Genomic DNA, 24065 nt, shown 5'->3' on the forward strand with positions numbered 1-24065 from the left:
CTGGGGGGGGGGGGGGGGGGGGGGGGACGCCCCCCCCCCCCCCCCCCCCCGCCGCCGCCCCCCCCCCTTTGCGGGGCGGGGGGGGGGGGGGGGGGGGGGGCGGGCAGAGGCAAGCCTCCCTCCCTCTGGACCTCAGTTTCCTCCGATTCAGATGGGGCTTGAATTCACTCATCCTCGGCGAGAGAACTAACTATACCATGTGTATAACTGAGATCACAGCCCCTTGACAAACCTCTGGGTTTCTGAACGAGATGGCACCCGGAAATGAAAAATTATCTCAACTAAAAACAACATGGGACCATTAAGAATTTAAGGCTGCGTGCGGCATGTGGTATGTGTATCTGTGTCGGGAAGGCATGCGACCTTGGTCTAAAGTTTTCACGTGGAATGCGGGAGGCAAGGCCTTCCTGAGAGGGGAGGCAGTGTGACGGAACCCGAGGAACTTGGCCGCACGTTTGACCTCTGGCCGCTCACGGGGCCTCCCGAGCCTCACGTTTCCCACGTGTGGAATGGGACGGTGGGCTCCATTCTGCCTGTATCCAGCAGATCGTGGGTCCTTATACCGAACGTGGCCGCGGGGGTGCTCGTTGCCCGCTGATTCGAGACTAAATGAGGCAGCGGATGATGTCATTTTTCTTTCAGCCCGCTCTTGGCCACTCCTCAGCCCCCACCTGCGGTGCAAGCCGGCGGGGGCTCCGGCAGCTCCAGTGACTCTGAGAGCAGCTCCGAGTCAGACTCTGACACTGAAAGCAGCACCACTGACAGCGAGTCCAATGAAGCGCCTCGTGCGGCCACGCCAGAGGTGGGTGAAGCGTCCAGGGCCGCGACCATGATTTCCCTGTCACCCATGCACACACACGCGCACACACGCACACACGCTGTCGGCACGATGAATACTTCAGGAAGGTATTTGGGTATTTGACATCGTTTTTTCCCTCGAAAACGTGTGTATGCACAGTCCCTTCAAGAAAGACATTTCTTGCCCTGTGACTCCCTTAGCTTGTCTGAGCCTCAAGCCTCGTCATGTGTAAAATCTGGAAGAGTGATACCTGGGATAGCAACTTCTCTTTTGAGAGAACCAGTCAACACCCACTTCTGGTCGTGGGGACACCACCCCTTACTCCAGGTTGAAGTGCTGAATTGCTACTTGGCAAGTAAGACCCAAGAAATGTGATGGATTTTTTTTTTTTAATTTCAATTTGCAGCCTCCAAGTGTGTTTGATAATAATTCATGAACACATTTAACACAGCTCCATAAAATACCAAAATTATACTTTTGAAATAAAAAATGTGCTCTTCCCCTCCCTTCGTCTCTGAGTCCAGAATAACCCCTCAGTTCCCCCAAGCCTGCGCCTCGTACAGCAAGCAGGTCCGTCCAGGGCTCTGTGGACACTCGTTTGTAATAATCTGAACGTGGACCATGTGCCGGGCTCCTTGAGAAGCCCTTGACCTGCTCTTTTTCACGTTATCCTCAGAACAATTCTCTGGGGTCCTTGCTATCCTTATCCCCATTTTATAGAATAAAGAATAAGGTTCTGAGAGATTGAGAGAGAACTTTCCCAGCATCTCCCAGGTGGACACTGGGAGACTCAGGACCGAAATCGGGCTCTGTGCACCTGCCAGAGCTCATGCCCTTAACCAACAGTGGCAGCCGATACGATTTCCCCGACCCTTCCCTGCCATTGCCCTGTGCGGGTTGGAATCCCAGCTACTCAAGTGTTTTTAATTCTGTCGCCCTCTCTTGGCTGGTGCCATAAGCCTCAGCTGACGGCTTTCAGAAGAAGAGCAGTTCTAATAAAAATGATGGCTCTTTTAGTTCAACAGGCAGAATTCAGAGTGGGGAATCAAGCACCTGAATTGTACGCGTCATTTCCATGGCTTAACAGCGGACGCTAATGCCTGCATGCATGTCCCCATAAATTGGTTATTGCCCATACACTGACAAAAATGCAGTGTTTTTTCTTTTTTGGAAGTCAGATCTTTTCATCCTTCAGTAAAAAGAGAAAAGGCTTGTTCTTTTTGCAGTGAACTGCAGCATCATATAGGAGGCACTGGCACTTTGGCAGAGAGGAAGCCTTTCCTTTTGAATTACATGTGAGGCACGCTTGCATGGGTCTTCAGGACCCAAGATCATTACCTCTGCCTCCTGGTGAGAGGTTGGGCAATGAGTCCCACCAAAGGATTTGGGGAACAGGTTTCCCTGCCATGCCTCCCTGCCCACTCTCTGGAAAAACCCTCTGTGAAGAATTCTTTCCTTCCTGGCCAGAGTGGAGAATGTTTTCAGAAGAGGAGTAGACATTTGTTGACATAAGCAGATCGGGGCTGGGTTGTGGAGTCTTTGTCTACCTGGGTAATTTGATTAGTGTGGATTCCATGTGTGTTTCTAAATGCACTCGGCGTACCGAGTGTCCGTCCAGATTCTTCCAAGAGGTGAAATTCTTTCTTGCTGTCGCTTCTCATCCGCAGCCTGAGCCGCCCTCAACCAACAAGTGGCAGTTGGATAAATGGCTTAACAAAGTGACTTCCCAGAACAAGTCGTTTATTTGTGGCCAAAATGAAACGCCCATGGAGACGGTTTCTGTGCCTCCTCCAATCATCCAGCCAATGGAAGTCCAGATCAAAGTGAAGACAAACCCCAGCCAGGTCCTGGCTGAACCCAAAGAGAGGCCTCTCCTCAGTCTTATCAGGGAGAAAGCCCGTCCACGGCCTACCCAGAAAACTCCAGAAACAAAGGCTTTGAAGCATAAGTTGTCAACAACTATTGAGACAGCTTCCCAAAGGACAATTGGAAAAAAACAGCCCAAAAAAGTCGAGAAGAACACCAGCATTGACGAGTTTACCTGGCCCAAACCAAATATTACCAGCAGCACCCCCAAAGAAAAAGAAAGCGTGGAGCTTCCTGATCCACCAAGAGGCCGCAACAAACCATCTGCCCACAAACCAGTCCCTAGGAAGGAACCAAGGCCAAACATTCCCTTGGCCGCCGAGAAAAAGAAGTACAGAGGGCCTGGCAAGATCGTGCCAAAGTCCCGGGAATTCATCGAAACGGATTCATCTACATCTGATTCCAACACAGATCAGGAAGAGACCCTGCAGATCAAAGTCCTGCCTCCTTGCATTGCTCCCGGGGGCAATTCTGCCAAATCGAAGGAAACCTGTGGTGCCAGCCTGACCCTCAGCACCTTGGTCAGCAGTACCAGCAGCAGCAGCAGCAGCAGCAGCAGCAGCAACATATCCGTCAATAGTGAGGAACCAGCTTTTTCGCCCATCCCTGTCATGCAAACGGAGCTTCTGTCACCTCTACGAGATCACGAGAATCTGAAAAATCTCTGGGTGAAGATTGACCTTGACCTGCTGTCTAGAGTACCCGGTCACAACGCACTGCAAGCAGCACCAGCCAAGCCAGACCCCAAGGAGACTGCGCCGAAGCCTAAGCGCCAGACCGCTGCTGCGGCTGTGGAAAAACCCGCCCCTAAGGGCAAGCGTAAGCACAAGGTAAGCTGTCCCCGGTGGCCTGCCGAGTGAGCATGAGCAGTGGCTGTGTGTTGGCGAACTTGATCTGGAGTCCCATTTGCAAGGAGGCTCATGGCAGTGCATTGCAGTCTTTGGGGAAGGCAATGCTGCTTTCCACGGGGAAGTATTTGACATGACCGGGGAGGATGTGTTAGGAACGGTCCGGGTTTGGCAGCCAGTGTGAAGAGTATCCGATACGGTTCACGAAGGATTATGATGTGTAGGAAAGACCATGAAGGCCGTTGCCTTGCCCCAGGTAGCCAGTCCCTGGGATGGGCTCCTTAAGCGACTCCTGCTTTCATGTCCACATGCCACAGTCCCCACCCTGGCAGCAGCCGGGCACCCAAGTGCTCCTAAGGTCAAAAATGCATTCTCTGGGCCTTGTGAATTTCCCCAGACACACATCAGCATCCCCGCACCTGGGTGATACTTTGATGACCCGGGTTCCTAGCCGACACACAGTCTACCCAGCCCGCTGGGTCCCCCGACCTGTGTGGTTGGCCTGACTTGTGGAAACCTCACCTGCGAGAGGTTAGGGCTGAATTCCAGTGCTACAAATTATCATCAGAAGGAGAGGGATGCCTGGCTTTCTCAACCAGTAGAGCATGCAACTCTTAATCTCGGGCTCATGAGTTCAAGCCCCACGTTGGGTGTAGAAATTATTTAAAAAAAAAACAAAAAAACAAAAAAAACTATCATCAGAAGGGAAAACCCAAACTGGCCTCTTCCATTTCAAATACCTTTAGGCAAGTGAATTTGTATCTCATAGGCTCATTCTGTTGTACCTCCAGATCTCAGGGTAGTTTTTTAGAGTAACACCATCTCATCGTGATATTTGGGTAGTATTACTTTTAATGGCTGCCACAGAAAGTCTGGGGCTCTTGCCCTGTCACCGTTTCCCCACTCCTAGGGATGACGGCAGTGCAGCCAGGGTCTGAAAATTATAGATTCTCTTTGCTTTTGGTAGGAGATTCCTCTGCCACCCAATCTTTAATCAGAGGGTCACGTCGCAGCTCAGCTTACTGAAATGCCAACTTCTTGGTAGGAAGTAAGCTAGGCAAGGCCGATTGCTTTCCTTTCTGATCAGAGATGTGCGTTTAACTCCCCTGGCTAATCTAGAAGTTAAAATAGAAGCAAACTGTCTCCCTCGCTCGTGCGTTTTAAATGTCTGCATGTGCCATGTATTTCAAACACTGTATTTTTCTTCCCATTAAAGCCAACGGAAATTGCAGAGAAAATCCCTGAGAAGAAGCCACGTCTGGAGGAGGCCGCCGCTATCTGCCTGCTGCCCCCATGCATCTCACCAGCCCCACCCCACAAGCCTCCCAACACTAAAGAGTGAGTGGTTACCCTGTCTTTGTATGACACCTCGATTGTTCAGATTCTTTAGAAACGTCGACTGAAGCCTTTTGTTGGGGGTGGGGGACGGTGGCGGTCCGGTTTCAGAGGGATGGTAAGTAAGAAAACAGAAGTTGCTCAGTCCAGTCCTGACAGCTGTCCCTGGCCACCGGTCTAACGAGGGTGGTGTAAAGGGGGGGAATACAGGCTGCCACATTTGGGGGGACTCCATGAGCTTTCTAGCCGTGTTTCTTTACTCTAACTCATGTGGAGGACCAAAGTGAACTTTCAGCACTAAGGGAAGAGTAAAAGGAGTAAATGAATTAAAAAGGGACAGAATCAAGAAGCACCCATCACTTGAAGCAGATCACCTGCTTCTAGGACACTTCTAGTTTTGATAGTGATGAAAACAACCCCTTGGCCTTAACAGGATGCCCCCGATGCTGCTTCGTCGCTGGTGCCATTACTTAACCTTAATACAGAGCTTGAGGACTAGTAGGTACCTCCTGAACTCCTCGGAGGCCGGGGACATGACACGTTTGAGGAGGCCAGGGAGATGAGGGGCAGTTGTGTGTCAGGGAAAGCCAGCTGAAGATACGTATGTTCATTCCAACCGGCTGGCGCCCCTTCCACCTCTCCCTCTTTGCACCAAAGGGCCAGAGTCAGGCGTGAGGTCCCCTTGTCCCCTCACTCAAATGGCCCCAGCCTTCCTCAGACAAGATCCCCCCTCTGTTGCTACCAAGTGTTGGGACCGAGTTCTTCCATCTTGTAAATATCACTTAACTAACAGTCACGTCAGCTACTGGAACCATTCCGTCTGGATAATTATTGCCATAAATTCATTCAACATTAGAGATTACTTCCATCAAGGACCAGTTTTGGAGCCTATTAGCAGCCCAGAGCAGAGAGGCAATCTGGCTTACTGCTGCTAACAATTGATTTCACAGATTACTGTTTAACATCAGTGATATGGCATCAATCAGCCACACGTAAGATGTCGGAAATAAGTTTTCAGCTTATATTTGCTTAGATCCTTGTTGTTTTGAGATGAGAGGTAGGAAAAAGCCAATTACCACGCTACCCACCTGGTATAATAAGATTTGGGCCCTGAACTGCCCCTCTGCCAGAGGCTCCATAGCGCTTTGTGTGGTGCCTGTGTATCCCGGGTATAACTTCGCTCTGAAACATCCCGTTGCATATTTGGCTTTCTCAGAACTGGCAGCCCCTGCAATGGGGCAAGCTGACCCCTTCACCACAGAGTGAGCCAGGCCTGTGGCTCACTTCCCCAGTGGTCAAACATGGTCCTTCCATGGCCCTTCTCCTTTCCTAGAGGATGGACTAAAATGGCGTCAGTGGGTGGCACTACCTTCCCAGTTCCCAGGCTTTGACCAGTTCAGGCCACTTGAAGGCACCAGGAAAAGGCAGGAGGCGTTGCCACAACCATCAGTCTCTGATGCCAGTCTCCCTAAGCAGCCCAGTGACCTGTTATTTCTCCCATGTCGTGGAAGATTGATGACCAACTATTCAGTAAATGTGCCATAATCTGAATTGGTTCTTCATAAAATGGTGTTTCTAACTCATGGTCTTTACGGTCTTTCTGCTTTTGTAGTCGTTAGGAAAGCAGTGTTTACCTAGTAGCATTTCTCATTCAGGAGGGGCCCGAAGCAGGTTCTTAGGCTCATCAAACAAATCCATGTCTGCTCTGTCCACTCCTTGTGCCTTGTCGACCCTGCAAACCCAATCCTTGGAAATTTCTATGAGACAGCGTTCACTTTTCTAAATGAATGTTCTAAACCTAGCCAAGAATGCCACACCAGACCATGACAGCTGTGGTTCCTGTTGTCCAGCAGGAGGACCCTGCAAAGCCCCGCCCGCACTCCGCATCCCACACCTCCTCAGGAGCTTGAACCATCATCAGGACCTCTGAAGCACTGAGTGGTGGTGGGGACACACATCTCTTGTCTGCTGGCTTCCTCTGCCATACACGAAGAGGTGCCCAAAGTGGCAAAAACTGTTCTCGTAGTAAGACGCCATAATGGTGACAGAGCGTATCTGTAGAACATGCTCTCTGGGTAGCCTTCACCAAGGAAGTTATTAAAGGCCCCATGGTTGTAGCTCACTAGCAAACGCATGGAAAGGGGCCCAGGTGACCAATGTCCACTGCACAGAGTGTGCTGGCCTGTGTGCGGCATCCTGTATACAGTGGCAGATGGGAAGGCCTAGCCCGACTGTAGTAGCCACTGGCAAATCCAATGCTTCTAGGGAACAGCTTTGCCCCCTGAAGTCCTCACTACCTTCTCAGGCAGCTCAAGTAGTGGAGAAGTGGCTGTGGCTAACAAACCATTCACCCCCCCCCACCATAGATGCCATGGCGATGCTTAACATCCCTCCATACAAATACCCGGAAGTCCGATGCCTCCATATTGATTACACTTAGGGTGGCCTGATGTTTGTGGAGCTTCCTCGTGGACAGGAGTCTGAATCCATATGTTCACCATTGTTTTAATCAGACATCACAGCTATCCGAAAATGGTTCTCCACGTCAAAACAATTTGTAAAATCCACTGGCAAATATTTTTTTAGTTCATTTTAACTAATTGATGTAATGGCAGAAGCAGTTATGTTTTTAGAACTGTTGCTGCTTGACAAAAATTGACATAGGGCCACATTTATGAAACAAAAGTTGGAAGAGATGGCAAATATTATTACAGTTGGCAAATGTGGGCGACACAGTGGAAGTGGAATGAGCAGACGGCGTTGACTGCTACCATTGCGGGAAATCAAACCACTTGAATGCTTGTTCATCTTTGATTTGTTGCCTTGAGATATTGTAAATCTATATTTCTAGACACTGACTGAAATTGACCAAGAGGAAAACATAAATTGTCGTTGACTTAATTTGCTATTGAAAATTGTAGTCAATAATCATGGAAAGTAAATGGCTGCACAGTGCAATATTAGTTGTCTAAGAAAAGATTAAAATTCAAGTAATCTTCATTGATTAGGCTAAGACAGTAACTAAAATGAAAATCCATGACCCAATTACCATGTTAAGCAGCTAGCATAAGGTTTTAGTTCTGTTTTATTTGAAGTCTCTGTCTGTTTGATGGTGCCCATTTAATGGGCAGATAAATCAGTCTGAAAGCACAGGAGTACTTCTAGAACTACAGATGTCTTGTGGCGATATGACAAAATAGTTTTCAAATGGGTTCTGGAAAGTGGAGCACATCAGAACTCCAGTATAACAGCTTAAGGTCAGGGGCTTCTTACGCCTCAGAATGGGCACAGAACATTGTGAACGTACAGTGTGCAACGTGTCACAGAAGTATTTAGCGTGTTATTGATAGCTAAGTAATGTAAAAGCATGCTATTTCTTAAGAAGATATCCCCCCACTAATTGTTTATTGTACCATTCATTGTGTGATTATGCAGTTAAGTCCTGGGGCAAAATAAGTAGGAACCATCCTAAAAAATGACGGGATTAAAGTCTGCATTGGATTTTCCATAAAAATCTAATTAAGAGGAATCTTGAAAGGTTGCAAATATCACACTGTAGCACCCTCCATTAGACATTTACATTTTTCATGGAGCTCTGCTTCAAAGACATGTGTTTATTCTTGGATACATACATTTGCATTTATTTATAGTTATATCTCTCTATAGATATCTATGTCTATGTGCATTTTTATATATATACTCTTCACCATAGGCAAAAGACCATCAACTAAAATATCACTTAAGTCGAAAGTACCAGCAGCATGGGAAAAGCCACAATAGAGAGACAAAACTTTATGACACCCTATACTTTTTGTTTACACAGGAACAATTCATCCAGGAGAGCAAATAGAAGGAAAGAAGAAAAGCTGTTTCCTCCGCCACTTTCCCCACTGCCAGAGGATCCTCCACACCGTAGAAACATCAGTGGCACCAGTGGTCCCTTTGGTCAAGACAAAAACATCCCTGTGATTGGACAGATCACCTCTACCAAGCCTAAGAGGAGTGAAGGCAAATTCTGTGCTACTTTCAAAGGGATATCCGTAAATGTAAGCATCTTGGAAGAAATATTAGAATCATCGGGTAGAAACAAGTTGACCCAGCTTATCTAACTGGACGTGACCATGGGGGGATGGGCGGAAGAGGCAGAAGATACAAGCGTGTGTGTGCAGAAACACACAAACTCTCCGTTATTTCAGATCTTGGTTATTCTAACGTAGGATGAATTTTTCATTCCAGTCTTACTTAACCAAACAGATTATTATGCAGAGACTCGGGGCCTTGGATATCCTTTGGTCCAATGCTTTCATGTCTTGGCAGTGGGAAGCTTCCAAAATACTGATCACAGCATCTGGCACGGGGTAGGCACCGATCATTTAGTGAACACGTGGATGGGGTGGGATTGCCCAAGGTCACTGAACTGGGGCTGGAACCCTCAGTTACATCTTCCCATCACCCAGCTTAGTATGGGTGAATTATGCTTAAAATAGTGGCTGTAAAGGATGGAATTTAAAAGATGAATCTGTTGCTAAAAATCACACAATTGTGGTTCTAAGCCCAGCCAAAGGATTATCCAGCCCTTTGGATTTTCTGCACGGCTGCTCCATTAGCATAGAAAATTGAGACTCTGTATCACTTTTCACATCCGCCCAGTCTTTCCATCTGTCTCAGGTATACGTACCTGAAGCACAGAAGCCACAAACAGTAGTGTCATCAGTGAATATTAACGACCAGTGCATCTGCTTTTCCATGTATGTGCAGATGTAGCATCCATATGCATCTAGTCTCCTTTCAGTGTAATATAAAAACGTAGTTACGTGAAAATCAATGAGCTTTCGAATGTCTTGATGCCAGCCTGGTGGACGCTGAACCAGAAGTGCCCGTTTACCACTCCCACAAAAAGCCATGAGGCCTCTGAGCTTGAAGGACCCCGACATAGAGTCCTCCGTCATCTGAGATGGCTGCCATGGCATATGTATCTGGGCAAATATCTTCGCCGGTATAGAGAAATTGTTGTTATAAAATAGTCCTTTTCCATATGAAATTTGCGTGTGTGCACACACACCAACGTAATATTTGTATTCACATTTAAAACTGCTGACTTTGTTAGAAATAAGCCATCTAGTCTCAACAATAATTATACTATCCTATTTTTCACACCTTATGTAGGCAGCTGTCTTTGTACAGGGCCTGGTATATCGGCACAAAGAATCAGGTGCTTGATACAGTTGTGGTTGTGACAATGGTACCGCTCACAAGAATCTGCAAAGTCATTTCTACAAGAACTAAAAGCAGCTAGGGAAACCTGATAAGTATGGTTACTTCTTCACCTAGAAATGGATTGTCCTTCTTAAGAAAATCACTGGAGTGTCCCATGATAGTCTCCCATGACTGACTACCCATTGCCTCTTCTTTGGCCATTCGTTCTCTTTGAGAATGGCTTCAAAGCCAGAATACTAGTATATTTTTGCCCTAGCCTAGGAGTTAAGATACTTGGTTCATAGTGCTAAAACTGCAGTGGGTTTTCTGTGGCGTTGGGCAAATTATGAAACCTCTAGAGTCCATAAAGTGAGTGCATTTGACTAGATGATCTATAGGGCTTCTTCCAGCTCCCAACGTGTTTTCAGTTTTGTGCTCTCTGCGTCCCCTGTATTCCACATTTGCATGAAGGCTTATTTATTGAGTCAGTGGATGGCTGAGCATGGACAGAGGACATGTTTATGTAACTTACATGATCATGGCTGAATGAAGCCATTTCCAGTCCAACGTGCCAGGACTGACATCAACGCCATGTGTGCAGTTGGATGTGGTGCTTCAGAGTTCTTGTCACATATCTTGGCCGTAGAGATGAGTGGGACCGTCTTGGGCTGACTCCACTGTTTGGTCTGGGCCATCTGGCTTTGGCAGTAGAAACATGGAGTTGGCTTAGGAGTTTTAGAAAGCTCCGATTTTTTTATGTGTTTGGGTTGAATAAAATCCATGATGATTTGTCAACTACTTTCTCCCTATCCATCATAACAATTTTTAGATGTGTAGCTCTCATTAAATTCATCTCAGCAAGCTCTTGGCGGTAAGAATTTTTGATAATTAGAAGATCCTGGATCAAGTAGAAAAGATACACTTTCATGGACATAAGAAATGTTCACATTTGGCTTCTATTTTTAATTTTTTAATTTTTTTAATTATTTTTGAGACAGACGGAGAGAGGGGGAGAGAGAGAGAGAGAGGTAGAGAGAGAGGGAGGCAGAGGATCCAAAGCAGGCTCTGAGCTGACAGCAGCGAGCCTGACGCGTGGCTCGAACTCATGAACCGTGAGATCGTGACCTGAGCCAAAGTTGGACGCTTAACAGACAGAGCCACCCAGGCATACTGACTTATATTTTTAAGGTGACCTTTTGCCTTTTGACTAAGGCAGGTATGCATTCATGCACTCAGCAAATTACTGGGAGCACAAGGCTGTGGGGCAGGGGGTATGGGGTACGATAGCCATGTCATAAATCAGAGATGGCTCCAGTGTTCAGAGAGCTCTCAGTGTAAGGGAAGCAATGAAACATGTGCTCAAAGAGCTAGAATATAAAATGGCTGTGGTGATTGGTGTAATAGAGAAGGGATTGAGACAGACTTCAGATCTCTAAAGGGACCAAGGAGGATTAAAGCACTTTTGGCTGTAGACAGGAGGTGGTTTTCTTGGAGGAGAAGGCATTTGTTGAGCTGCACCTTTGTAGATGAGTACGGTTTAGAAATGAAGGGAAGCAGATAAACAAAATGGGATCTGTCCATACAATGGAATATTATTCAGCCTTAAAAGGGAAGGAAATTCTGACACATGCTACAATAGGGATGAGCCTTGAGGATGTTATGCTAGGTGAAATAAGCCAGTCATGTGTTTTACCACAATTTTTTAAAATTAAAAAGTAAATTATCATAAGGCAAAAAAAAAAAAAAGTAACAAAGGGGAGGTTCTTTCAACTATAAGACTACACATGAACCAAAACAGGACAGTGAAGAAAGTGAGATGTGTTCAGTCTGGCGGAAGTTCCATGGGAATGAGTAGTGGGAGATAGAGTGAAAAGCTGAAGCCAGATCTGGGAGGACCTTACATGCCAGCAAAGGAGCTCAGCCTTGGGTTCGCATTTGGATGCGAGGCAGTGAAATGCATTGGAGCTTTGCGTAAGGAGCGCCGGCTGGCCGGCAGCAGATTGAGAGTGGATTGGGGAGGCTAGCTCAGAGGTCAGGGGTCCAACCAGGAGGCTGATGGTCTCAGTCAGAAGCCACGAGGACCTGCACTTTGAGGCTTCAGAGGAGGGAGGGACAGACTTGGGAAACACTGAGGAGATGGAATGAATAGGACTTTGGAATTGATTGGATAAGGGCAATGAAGAGGAAGAAATTAAAGATGAGATACAACTGTGAAATTCATTTTATTCTGAAGCTCTTTGCAAAAGAGTTTTAGGAACATTGTCATTTTTTGAAAGGAAAGAATTTACAGAACTCCGGTATATAAAGCTGATTGAGCAGAGCAGCTCAGATGGAAGGCAAGGTCGGGAGACACTGGTTCCAGTATTCCTACCCCAGGGATGACCACAGTGCCCTTACTGACATGGAGAAATCCAACCTTGGTGACACAGAAGACCATCTGCCATTAATGGAAAGAGGGGACTGCTTTGGTTATGAAATTGGTTTCAGAGCACTTTGAGGTACTAATGTGCCATCTTGGTGGTAATGATCCAGAGGTGATCACTGCAGGTCTAGAGCTCCAGAGAGAAGGTAAGATCGAGGTTTCCATTTGGCAGTAATCTGCATGTTGTCAAATCTGTGCCAATGCATACACGATTGGCAAATCCTGCCAAGGTCAAGGAAGCAGAGATCTGAGGAATGAACCTTGGTAGATACCAACCTTAGGGAGATAGCAACTCAGAAGAGCAGAAGGAGAAAGAGGTCCCATGGCAAAGCATGGCCAGAAATAGAACAGTCAGGATCATCCCACCATTGCCAGGTGGGGAGGGCAGAGTCTACCGTGTGAACAGGGCACGTGGTCTCGTGACACATACTGTCACAGGATTATAAATCTTGCCACCTACTTTCTTCATCTGGATCCCACTCTTTTTGTGGGCAGTGACAGTTCAGAGTGAAACCCAGAAGTCTCTTACCCATTTGGGTTTTGATCTGGTCGAGCTGTTACCATCCCAGAGGCCCTCAGGTGACATAGACACAGACATCAGTCAAGACCTCAGTGAACAAAAGGGCAGCTTGGTCCCAGGCTACAAGGCCTGGTATGCTGGTATTTGCTGCACTGAATTTGGTATTTTGCAGAGTGACTAAGGTACTTATTTACCCTAGTGAAAGTTCTGGGCCGTTCCCTTATCAAAAGTATACATATCAGGTTCACCTCTCTCTCTCTGTCTCGCTGTCTCTCTGTTTGTCTCTCTCTCTTGCTCAGTTCTCTCTCTCCTTGCTCATCTATCTTTCTTTCCCTCCCTTCCCCCTTCCTCCTATCCCCACCCACCTCTCCTACCAGATTTGCCAATGGCTGTCTTCATGGGGTAATGGGGCTTATGTAATCACAGTGCCTGACTAGCTTGGGGTTGGTGTCGTCACAGAGAAGAAGCTGGTGATATACCAGGATCACGTATTTATCCTGCAGCTGTACGCATTGTTTTCTTTTCTCTTGCCTTGTTTCCTAATGTGCTTGACATTCAAAGTATATCTTTGTCTTTTTTCCCAGGATGGAGACACTCCAAAAAAGACCGCGTCTGCCACCGTCACGGTCACCAACACTGCTATTGCCACTGCCACTGTCACTGCTACTGCCATTGTCACCGCCACTGTCACGGCCACTGCGACCGCCACTGCCACAGCCACTACCACAACCACTACCACAACCATTTCCACCATCACATCTACCATCACTACTGGCCTCATGGACAGCAGTCACCTGGAAATGGCGTCCTGGGCGGCCCTGCCCCTTCTGTCCAGCAGCACCACCAACGTCCGGAGACCCAAGCTCACTTTTGACGACTCGTATGTTGTTCCCCAGTTATCATGGACACGGTGGGGCGGGGGGTGGAGGCTTTACGGCTTTTCTAGCACCTTCCACGTGTCACCCAAAGTAAGACCTTGGCAGTAGCTCCTCCTCCCCACGCACAGCTTTGTCCCCACCAAGAAATGTCTTCGGCCCATTTTAATCATGGAGCTCTGTTACCGTTTCCAAAGACAGGTGCTTAATTCTAGGTTGCTTTGTCCCCCTTTCTTATCCGCGTCCTCAGATGGAACAGTGTGTCAACGGCAGCCAGGTTCGTTTGGGTCTGTGGAATGTTCAGACCATGGAATGCCTGGGTTAGAGGGGCAGTTATTTATCCTAATGCTCCATTACACACTTCACGTTCCACTTCTGGGGATATTTCCAGGCTGGTTGTCATACAAGGGAGGGCATTCACCTACCTTTTTGAGGGCATTGTATTGGAATGGATTTATAGCGAAATAATCTGTGATTCTTCTGGCTGTCGGCAGAAAGATGAAACATTGGTTGCTGAAAGAGTTCGTTTCGTTTGTTTAGGGTTCACAATGCTGATTATTACATGCAAGAGGCTAAGAAGCTAAAGCACAAAGCTGACGCACTGGTAGGTTTTGTTCCTCTCGTTGCTTTCCTCCCACTAAGGTGTTATGCTTTGAAGGGGAACCAAGAAGGCACTTTACATACGAGTCAGAGTTCCTCGCTGCTCTGACACAGGGAGACTGGGGCTGGTCGATTCCTCACAGCATAGTTCCCAAGTCCTTGAGAGAGTGTTGCCCTGCCATCATCCATGTTCTTGCTCTTCCTCCCCTTGCCCTAACTTCAGGAGCTAAATGGCATACGCTATTGCTATCTTTCAAGTGAATTTTCAAATGACTTTTGAAACTGCCCTGGAGAAAGTAGGAACCCCCATTGGTCCCAATAAATCAGGACCAGTGTGGCAGAGAGGTTATAGAAAGCTGGTTAAGTGGCCTCAAAAATGGGCTTTGGGAAACCCGGGTGTGTAGAAAAACCTCCGCCCTGTGCTGCATCGATCACATGTTTCCAGAGTGAGGCGTACAGCCAGGCGAGGACCCTACACAGAGAAGGGAACTTCTGTCATCTGGATTTCTGAGGACGCATGGCCCCGCTGCCTCCAAGGGTCTTGGCCACCTAGATCAACCATGAGCTCAGCCTGTTGAGTTGTTCTGACTGCGCCTCCCAACAGGGGGCGTCAACCACGTGTTACAATTCTTTGGGGGCCTTTAAAACAAACATGATGCCCAAGCCATACCCCAGACAAATGGAATCAGAAGTTCTGAGACTGGGACCCTGGTATGGGCATTAACCCTCTCCACTGTCCTAGAGAAGGCTCTCAATGGTATCCTCCACCATGGCATTGGGTCCACCCAGGACCTAGAGGACCCGCGGTGTTAGGCCCTGGCAGGGCTGTGACTTGTGTCAACACCAGCTGCATCTGACGCTTCCCTGTTTTCTGTCAGTTCCCCACCATGGTCCAAATTGCTCAGGTATTGTCTACAGCTAACCTTTCTGTGGGGTGAACCGTCCTTTGAAAACTATTGTCCTCTGCTCCTGCAAATGAAAAAGACAAAGCAGGCTCGGGTCCAGCTGCACCAGAGATGCTGGGGAGACGGTGCCCGTGACCATTGTATGGGGGGCCGGTGATATGGAAGGTGTGTCCTCAACTCCGCAGCAGCACAGAAGTGCTCTGGGGTCGACCCTGTCAAAATCAGGGCAAGGGAGCACATAAACGTTCTCTTGACAAGCTGGTCCGTGGGCTCAGGAAGAGTGGGATGTGCAGAGGAGACCATGTGGGTGAGATTTAGAAGAACTGAGAAGCATCACAGCCACAGAGATACATACGTGTGATTAAGAACTAATACTCTGTACCTTCCACTGTCGTCTTTATGTGTACCCCCAAAATCACTCTTGGTCTAAGCCATTTAGAAAAGGCATTTTCATTTGTGGGGATTTCATCCCCCACATGGGGGCAAAAGCCAGTTTTGGGGGGTAAAGTAAAAAAGTCAGACATTGCAATGGTGTGTGACCTGCCCCCCCCCCAGGCCACAGTACATAAAGAGATAATGAATATATTTTTGGCATTGAAATTTCAGTGGAGCTGTGTGAAAAAAATATCTGAAATAGCTCCCTCAGTAGCCAGAGGTGAGGTAGTAATGATGGAAAAAAGGTGGAGAAACACCCATCTAGAGGAAGATATCTTTGCTAGGCTTATATCTGTGTCAGGGCTAGAAGCCCCTCTGTAGTTCAAGCCCCTCGTTTCATGGATGGGGAAACTGAGGCCCAGGAAGGGGGCGCGACCTGGCCACTGATTGGCACTATGGCCATGTAATTTTCCATGTGGACTTCAGTTTCTTCTCTTGGAAAAAAAGAGAGGTTTGGGCTAGGAGATCTTTAAGCAGCCTTGCAGCTATGGGTTTGTGAATGAAAAGTCACTTTGAAAACTCAGGATGTAAAGATTAATTTCCCCATGGGAGAGTCAGTTGGAGCTGGATTACCTAAGGAAATAATGTTGTAAGGCAAGAGAAGAAGGAGATAGTTTGCATACACACACACAGGTTTTCATCAAACCACTTTGAATTTGGTTGAAACCAGTATTTTCCCACAACAGCTTACAGTAAGGAAACCACAGAATTCCTGCGGTATGTAAAAGCCGAAGAACATTTGTTATAGAGTCACTTACAACAAGCGATTGTACTTAATCCTTTGCTAGAGACAGCCTCTCTGCCATTTTGAGAATTGAAACCTTCACAGTCGCAAGAAAATATTTTGATAAAAGGTATACAAGAAAATTAAAATAACTAAGTCTGCATTATACCGGTTCTTTTCCATAAAATTCCGTATTAGTGGAATTCTTACATGCCGCTATCAAAAATTGAAAACATTAAACACTGTTATAAAATACTCACTATAAAAGTGTCATATATAATATTCATTACACATAAAAAAGAAATCAGTATGTCTAAGTCAGTTTAATCATGACCATTATCAGGGCTAAAACCTTTTGCAATAAAATTTTACTAAACTAAAATATTTAGTAGTGCTATATTTTTTGGCTTTTTGACACGCTGTTTCAGACCATCATTTACAATGAAAGTGATGTGATTATTGTCAACAGTCGCACTGAAGCCTCACATTTGTCATGACAATAGCGTCAATTTGTTACCCTTCTCCTGGGGTGGGGGTCAACGTGCTCCCAAAGAGTTCCAAGCACAGACTGTACGTGGACCTGGTCCAGGAGCCTTACCAAAAACAGAGTTCATTGCAAGCTCTGTCCATAGGACCCTGCAATGACCAGGCTAGTCCATTCACTGCATAGAAACTAGCCAAGGCAGTGATTTGCATGCCGGGCCACTAAAAAATACTGACAACAACAGTACCACAGATATATGATAACACCACCACGACACGCGCGCCACCTTGGCCGCCTTTTCTCTTCTCAACCAGCGCCAGTGTCATGACAATAGAACCTTAAATCAGCTGCGTCATTGTCGATACAAAGTCACACATCGACTCCCCTTTCCATCGCGGGGCCTGTCCTGTGCCTTGGGGAATGTGTGGCAGTCTCTCCGGCCTCGTGCTCATGACCAGAAATATCTCTGGACGTTGCCAAATGTTTCCGGGGGTGGGGGGTGGAAAATTGCCCCGGGTTGAGATCCACTCCTTTATAAGAGGGAGAAGAGAGGCAATATCGTGCTCACGAGCGATCTTCCCGTTTCAGTTTGAGAAATTTGGCAAAGCCGTGAATTACGCCGACGCAGCCCTGTCGTTCACCGAATGTGGCAACGCGATGGAGCGCGACCCTCTGGAAGCCAAGTCTCCATACACCATGTACTCTGAGACCGTGGAGCTCCTCAGGTTCATGGCCTTTCCAAAGCCATCTTCCTAAGCTCGTCTCCCTCATAATTAGAATCTGCTGTGTTTTCCAAAAATATCATTTCCTCCTCCTAATGGTTTGTCCCGTGCATCTTCTTCTTAGAAGCCATCATAATTAGTTCTTACCATTTGATTAACGTCATGGAAAATTTATAGTTGATGGACACTGCCTTGATAAATGACCCCCTTCAGAGGTTATAATGTGAGTGTTATAATTTGCAACCTTCATAAAATTAAAATGGAAACATGGTGGGTGGAAGTGAAGTGTAATAATTTTACCATTTGGCATTGACACTTGCCTTTCCAAAGCGCAATTCAAGAAAGGTGGCACTATCGGGACTCCTGTTATAAACCATGTTTTCTAAGTATTTCTGCCTCAGTTATTAAAAAGGGGCCATGATTACGGGCGCCTGGGTGGCTCAGGCGGTTAAACGTCCATCTCAGGTCAGGTCGTGATTTCGCGGTTTATGAGTTGGAGCCCCCGCATCGGCTCTGTGCTGGCAGCTCAGAGCCTTGAGCCTGTTTCGGATTCTGTGTCTCCCTCTCCCTCTGCCCCTCCCCTGCTCACGCTCTGTCTCTCTCTCTCAAGAATAAAATAAACATTTAAAAAAACTGTAAAAAGGAGGGGCCGCAGAGTTGACATTTAAGGCCACAGGTGCACAGTAAACTTCCCATGTGTCTGGAATTTCAGGGAAACAGACAAGGTGGTAGCAGGGGGGGGGGGCCTCTTGTTGGTCTCTATGGAGGAGAATTTGTGGGTAATCAGAAAAATTCCTGGAAGAAGGAGAAAGAAAAGAAAGGCCCATCGTGGTATTTTCCGGTAACCTGCAGATATTTGTAAAATAATTTAATCCACTTCTGAATAGTGGGAAAGCACCATCATTTGCTGGATGGAGTAAATAATTGCCTTTGAGATTGAGTGATCCATTCTTTACCTGATAGGTCCTTATTTCCGGGTCACCTCTGGCTCCATTAATTGATTATGCTGGGCCTAGTTTTTACTATGTTGCATGTGTCTGCATAAACGGTTACAAATCTGAGGCCCTTGTAATTAAACCTTCACACAAACACTGGACACGTTTAGCATGCATATTTTCCCAGAAAAGCACTCCAAAAGATCAAAAGAGTGTGGACTATTCTAAAGAAAAAAAAAAAAACTATGCTTGCATAGAATCAGATGATTAAGTTAAAGCCACAAAAGTAAGGAGATTATGAGGACAGCAGCCTCACCTTGCCAGGCCAGGCAGCCACCTTCCAATTTTCTGTGTTCAGAGAAGCATGTGAAGTATCTCTCGGACTTACTTTATGCTCTGTGAAAGCCACCACTGCCATTCTGTAGCTTTTTAAGGGGAAATTGATTTCTCAGTGTATTCGAGGCTGCCAGTGATTCTTCCAAGATGCACAAGATGAAAATTCTCACAAAACTTATAAGGATTAAAAATTGACGGGCAGGGCACTGGGGTGGCTCAGTCAGTTAAGCTTCTGACTCTTGGTTTCATCTCAGGTCGTGATCTCACGGTTCATGAGTTCAAGCCCTGCATCAGACTCTGCTGACAGCGGAGTCTGCTTAGGATTCTCTCTCTCTCCCCCTTTCTCTGCCCATCCCCCACTTGTGCACATTCTCTCTCTCTCTCTCTCTCTCTCTCTCTCTCTGTCTCACTCCCCCCCCCCAAAATAAATAAACAAACATAAAAAAAATTGAGGGGCGGGACACGTGGGTGGCTCAGTTGGTTAAGCGTCTGACTCTTGATCTCGGCTCAGGTCGCAATCTCAAGGGTTTGTGAGATCAATCCCCGCATCAGGCTCTGTACTGACTGCACAGAGCCTGCTTGGGATTCTCTGTCTGTCTGTCTGTCTGTCTCTCTCTCTGTGTTCCTCCCCCCATCTCAAAATAAATAAACTTTAAAAAAATTGAGGGGCAGTATTAGTGAAGAAACATGGAGAAAATTCATGTTCTCTATCCTTCCAAAAATGCAGACTTTAAAAAAGGCACTTTTTAAATTAACAAGAAAATATAAAAATGCTAATACCTAGTGTTAACACAAACACACACACACACACACACACACACACACTAATGGTGACCTAGGCCTCTCCTTTGCTGGAAACCTCCACAAATGAGCATTCATACCTTTTCAGCTAGTAATTCAACTTCTGGAAATTTGAATTTCCTGTACTGAAGGAAATAATTGCAAGAGTAGAGCAAGTTATCTGTATGGTTTTCAGTTTGGCATATATTATAGTACACGATTAGAAGCAAACCAAATAATCAATCACAGAAGAGTAAGTAATTACACTGTAGTACACTCAACAGAATTCTTTGCAGCCATTGAATTGCAACAATGACGGAGACTATGTAGCTGCATGAAAATGTTTATAATACAATGTTAAAGTAAAAACGAGCTGCAGAATTATATACACACAACATTTCTGACCATGAAAAGCATGTTTCTGCTTGTGGACTAACCTGGAAGGGAAATGAGATCATAGCTGCAGTAGGGTGAAATTATGGGTGTTTTCTATCTCACTCTATTTTTCTTTCTAACTCATTTTCTTTTAGGAAAAAAAAACATGCTGTCTTAAAAATATAAAAGCAGAACATATCTTGTTCTTGGTAAAAATGCAATGTGAATCTTTGAGTAATATTTATTTCCATTAGAAAACAAGTCTTTTTCCATAATTATGTAGCAAAAAATATTTTTTTCCAAGCACAGCTGTTGTTGTCTTCTCATTATGTGATAGTTTGTTCCCCCCAGGAGTAGATCTCAGTAGAACCTGGTGAAAGTCAATGGAGAATGTATGCACGTTTTTTGTTTTTTAAGTTTATTCATTTATTTTGGGCAGGGGGTGTGAGTGCATGAGTGGGGGAGGGACAGAGAGAGAGATTGAGAGAGAGAGAGAGAGAGAGAGAGAGAGAGAATCCCAAGCAGGCTCCATGCTGTCAGCATGGAGCCCAACATGGGACTCGAACTCACAAACCATGACATCATGACCTGAGCTGAAACCAAGAGTCAGACAGATGCTTAACTGACTAAGCCACCCAGGCACCCCTGAACATTTAGTTTAAAGTCAATATTTTTAGTTTATTTTTGAGTGAATTGTAGATTCTTGTGCAGTTGTGAGAAATGATACCATAAGTTCCTGTGGCCCCACTCTCCCGTTTCCCCCAACACCGATAAAATCCATGGACTTTGTTCAGATCACCCCAGTTTTACATGCACCTCTTTGTGTGCCCTCTCTCTACGTGGACAGTTTTTATATTTTCTGTAAAGCGTGTGTGTGTCTAATTGTTTGTTTTTTTTTTGAGAGAGAGAGAGAGAAATTTCAGTTGAGAATAAAATGGGCTAAAGCAACTAGGTCTTTGAAAGTAGTTGCAATTATGGAGAGACTGTAATATGAACATAGTTTTTAGTAGCATAATATTGTGTTGCAGAGATTTTTATTACTCTCTCTCCGACAGTATGCTGGCCACAGAGAGAGAGCCCAGTTTTCTTCCTCCAAGTAATTATAGTTGCTCTGAGCCCTGGGAGTCTGCAATAGAAATGTATTTGTGCAAACAAGTGGGGCATCACAATGAGTTGACATTTCAGCGATCCAACTGTCAAAGACAGTTTGATTTATTACATAATAAAACTCCTTTTGCTTAATATGGCAACGACAGAAGGGACCCACATCACGTGCTCAGGTCCTTTTGTTGGAAAATGTTCCCTCAGCAGAAGTGGAGCGGTAGCCAGGAGAGCAGGGTGATAACAGCATGCCGACAGGGCGCCGAGTCTTGGGGGGCAAGCCCAGGGGTGCTGGTGTTCTGGAGAGGCTGTCGAAAACAGGGAGTCCGTGGTACAGGCTCCCCATCACCTTCTCGTAAATGAGAACTAGTCCACGCTGCCTGCACACTTTCAGCTTCCTTCTGCAACACTGAACTCCATTACTCATTCCTCCACAGGTACCTGTGAAATTGCATTAAAGCTCAGACAATGATTTTATGCAATGAATTGATTTTCAAGAGTCTAAATGCCCAGAATGGGATGTGCTCAGCTAGAAGAAAAAAAAATGAGAGCTGCTCAACCTTTGATCACCCCAGTGTGGAACAGTAACAATTAAAGAGAATGGAAAGACAAAATATACCAGCACCATAAATTAAGGGCACTTAGACCTTCAAATGCTGTGAAATCGACCTTCCTTTAAAGCAAAACAAAACAAAACCACTTTCTATAAGAATATATTCAAAAGCCGAGCCATTAGAAAAGACCTCTTTCACTGTGTGATTGTGGGCTCCCCATGCCCGTGTCACACAGAGTCGTGTATTATTTACCTCGTCTGTCATAAAGTCAGCTGAGACTGACATTTGTGGCCACCTCTCGTGGCAAGCCAGGAATGTCTTTAGCTAGAGTGGTCCTAGAAACAACCTTTTGCCAGCACTTGTTTTATTTTGTTAAGTTTTTATTTAAATTCCAGTTAGCGGGCACGTGGGTGGCTCAGTTAGTTAAGCATCCAACTTCAGCTGAGGTCACCATCTCACAGTTCGCGAGTTCGAGCCCCACATCGGGCTCTGTGCTGACAGCTCAGAGCCTGGAGCCTGCTTCACGTTCTGTGTCTCCCTGTCTCTCTGCCCCTTAATAAATTGCAGTTAATAAACCTACAATGTCCTATTAGTTTCAGGTGCACAGTATAGTGATCCAACACTTCCATACGTCACCCTGTGCTCATCACAAGTGCCCTCCTCAATCCCCCGTCACCTCTTCCACGCATCTCCCCATTCCTCCCCATCACTTTGTCCTCTAGAGTGAAGAGTGTTTCTCGGTTTGTCTCTCTCTCTCTTTTTTTTTTTCCTCCCTTGGCTTGTTTGTTTTGTTTCTTAAACTCCACATGCGAGTGAGTTTGTCTGTCTCTGACTTACTTCACTAAGCATTATGCTCTCCAGCTCCATCCATGTCCCGGCAAATGGCAAGATTTCGTTCTTTCTTATGCCTTTGCCGGCGTTTAGCAGACCTTCCACGGCCCTGCCCTGGCACACGGGCTCCCGCTTCAGCTGACCTCTCCAGAGCTCCCTTCTGTATGTCACTCTGTCCATCGTCGTTTTGCACGTGTCCAGGAAAGCGTGCTCTCGCCCGTGCTTTCGTTCTCCCACCCAGAGCAAATGTGGCACCGAGGCATGGGAGTTTCTGACGGGTCACACAGATGGCACTCGAGCTTGTCCTTTCTCTCCAAAGGTACGCGATGAGACTGAAGAACTTTGCAAGCCCCTTGGCTTCGGACGGGGACAAAAAGCTGGCAGTATTATGGTAAGTCTCATGGAGGCTATGAAACAGCTGAAATGTCACATAAGGATTTGAAAACTCCAGATCGACTTAAGCTGCTTACCCCAGATCATTATTCTTGTTTTCCATTAAACTATTAAAGGATAACTAATGGATTTCTTCAGTCGCTGACTAAACATTTACTCTCCTAATTTATAGCCTTATCAAGATGGGATTTTAATGCTTACCCCTTCTCTTTTGAAAATTTTTCTTTTTGCACTGGTGTTCCTCAAGAACCGTAGGAGGGGAACCGCAAACTATGAATCAGCATTTTGTTGACAACGTGTAGCTTTCATTACGCACCGGCATTAACATAATCCTTCCTCATCACCACAGCTACAGATGTTTATCACTTCTCTACTTGCGGATGTTTAAGCTGAAGAAGGACCATGCCATGAAGTACTCCAGATCACTGATGGAATATTTTAAGGTAATCCTTATTTTGTATAATTTGTAAGTACTGAGTGAATAAAATCACTAATGAGATGTGGCAGGCATGTTATTAAATGTCAAGGTCGTTGCTGCCAAAGGCTTCACCTCGCATGCCCACCGGCCGTGGCCCTCCTGCCTCTGCCTCAGGGCTCAGCAGAGAGCTCAGGTTTGGTCCAAGCAAAATGGCACTTCGCATCTTCCTGGTTGCAGTCAGGGAAATGATGCCTTCTCCCCCACTGTGTGTGGCGGACCCACCAGGGGACACAGGTTGTGACTGTGGCTGTGACCAGTGCCGTGTTAAGTGAACGGCCAGTCCCAAAGTTTCTCAACAGTGAAAGAAGTCACTGCAGCCACCCCAGGCTCTGGGGGGATAGCCATTCCCTTTGGCCGTGGAGAGTCTTGGAGTATGGTGGCTGCACTTTAAAACAACTGATTGCTTTGGTTACCAAAATAAATTAGCACACGAAGAAAGAAAGAGAGAGAGAGAGAGAGAGAGAGAGAAAGAAAGAAAGAAAGAGAAACCCGTCATCTAGGGAGCTGGAAATTTTAATTGGCAAGCAAAAAGAAAAAAGGTATTTTAACTG

At 46.2% G+C, this 24065-nt stretch overlaps 1 protein-coding gene across 8 annotated transcripts in view; it reads left to right on the top strand.

The window, feature by feature from the left end:
• The window catches only part of AFF2 (ALF transcription elongation factor 2), a 454063-nt gene that overhangs the window by 419321 nt on the left and 10677 nt on the right, over window positions 1-24065 (top strand). For all 8 annotated transcript variants that reach the window (XM_049644415.1, XM_049644417.1, XM_049644419.1 and 5 more), the window contains 9 exons: window positions 643-802; window positions 2467-3495; window positions 4730-4851; window positions 8672-8894; window positions 13571-13866; window positions 14402-14465; window positions 17598-17734; window positions 22963-23034; window positions 23386-23479. In XM_049644415.1, the coding sequence (XP_049500372.1) occupies window positions 643-802; window positions 2467-3495; window positions 4730-4851; window positions 8672-8894; window positions 13571-13866; window positions 14402-14465; window positions 17598-17734; window positions 22963-23034; window positions 23386-23479 (2197 nt within the window). The remainder of the gene's footprint in view (window positions 1-642; window positions 803-2466; window positions 3496-4729; window positions 4852-8671; window positions 8895-13570; window positions 13867-14401; window positions 14466-17597; window positions 17735-22962; window positions 23035-23385; window positions 23480-24065) is intronic.

The sequence above is a fragment of the Panthera uncia genome, chromosome X, assembly GCF_023721935.1.
Source record: "Panthera uncia isolate 11264 chromosome X, Puncia_PCG_1.0, whole genome shotgun sequence".
In the NCBI taxonomy this organism is placed as follows: Eukaryota; Metazoa; Chordata; class Mammalia; order Carnivora; family Felidae; genus Panthera; species Panthera uncia.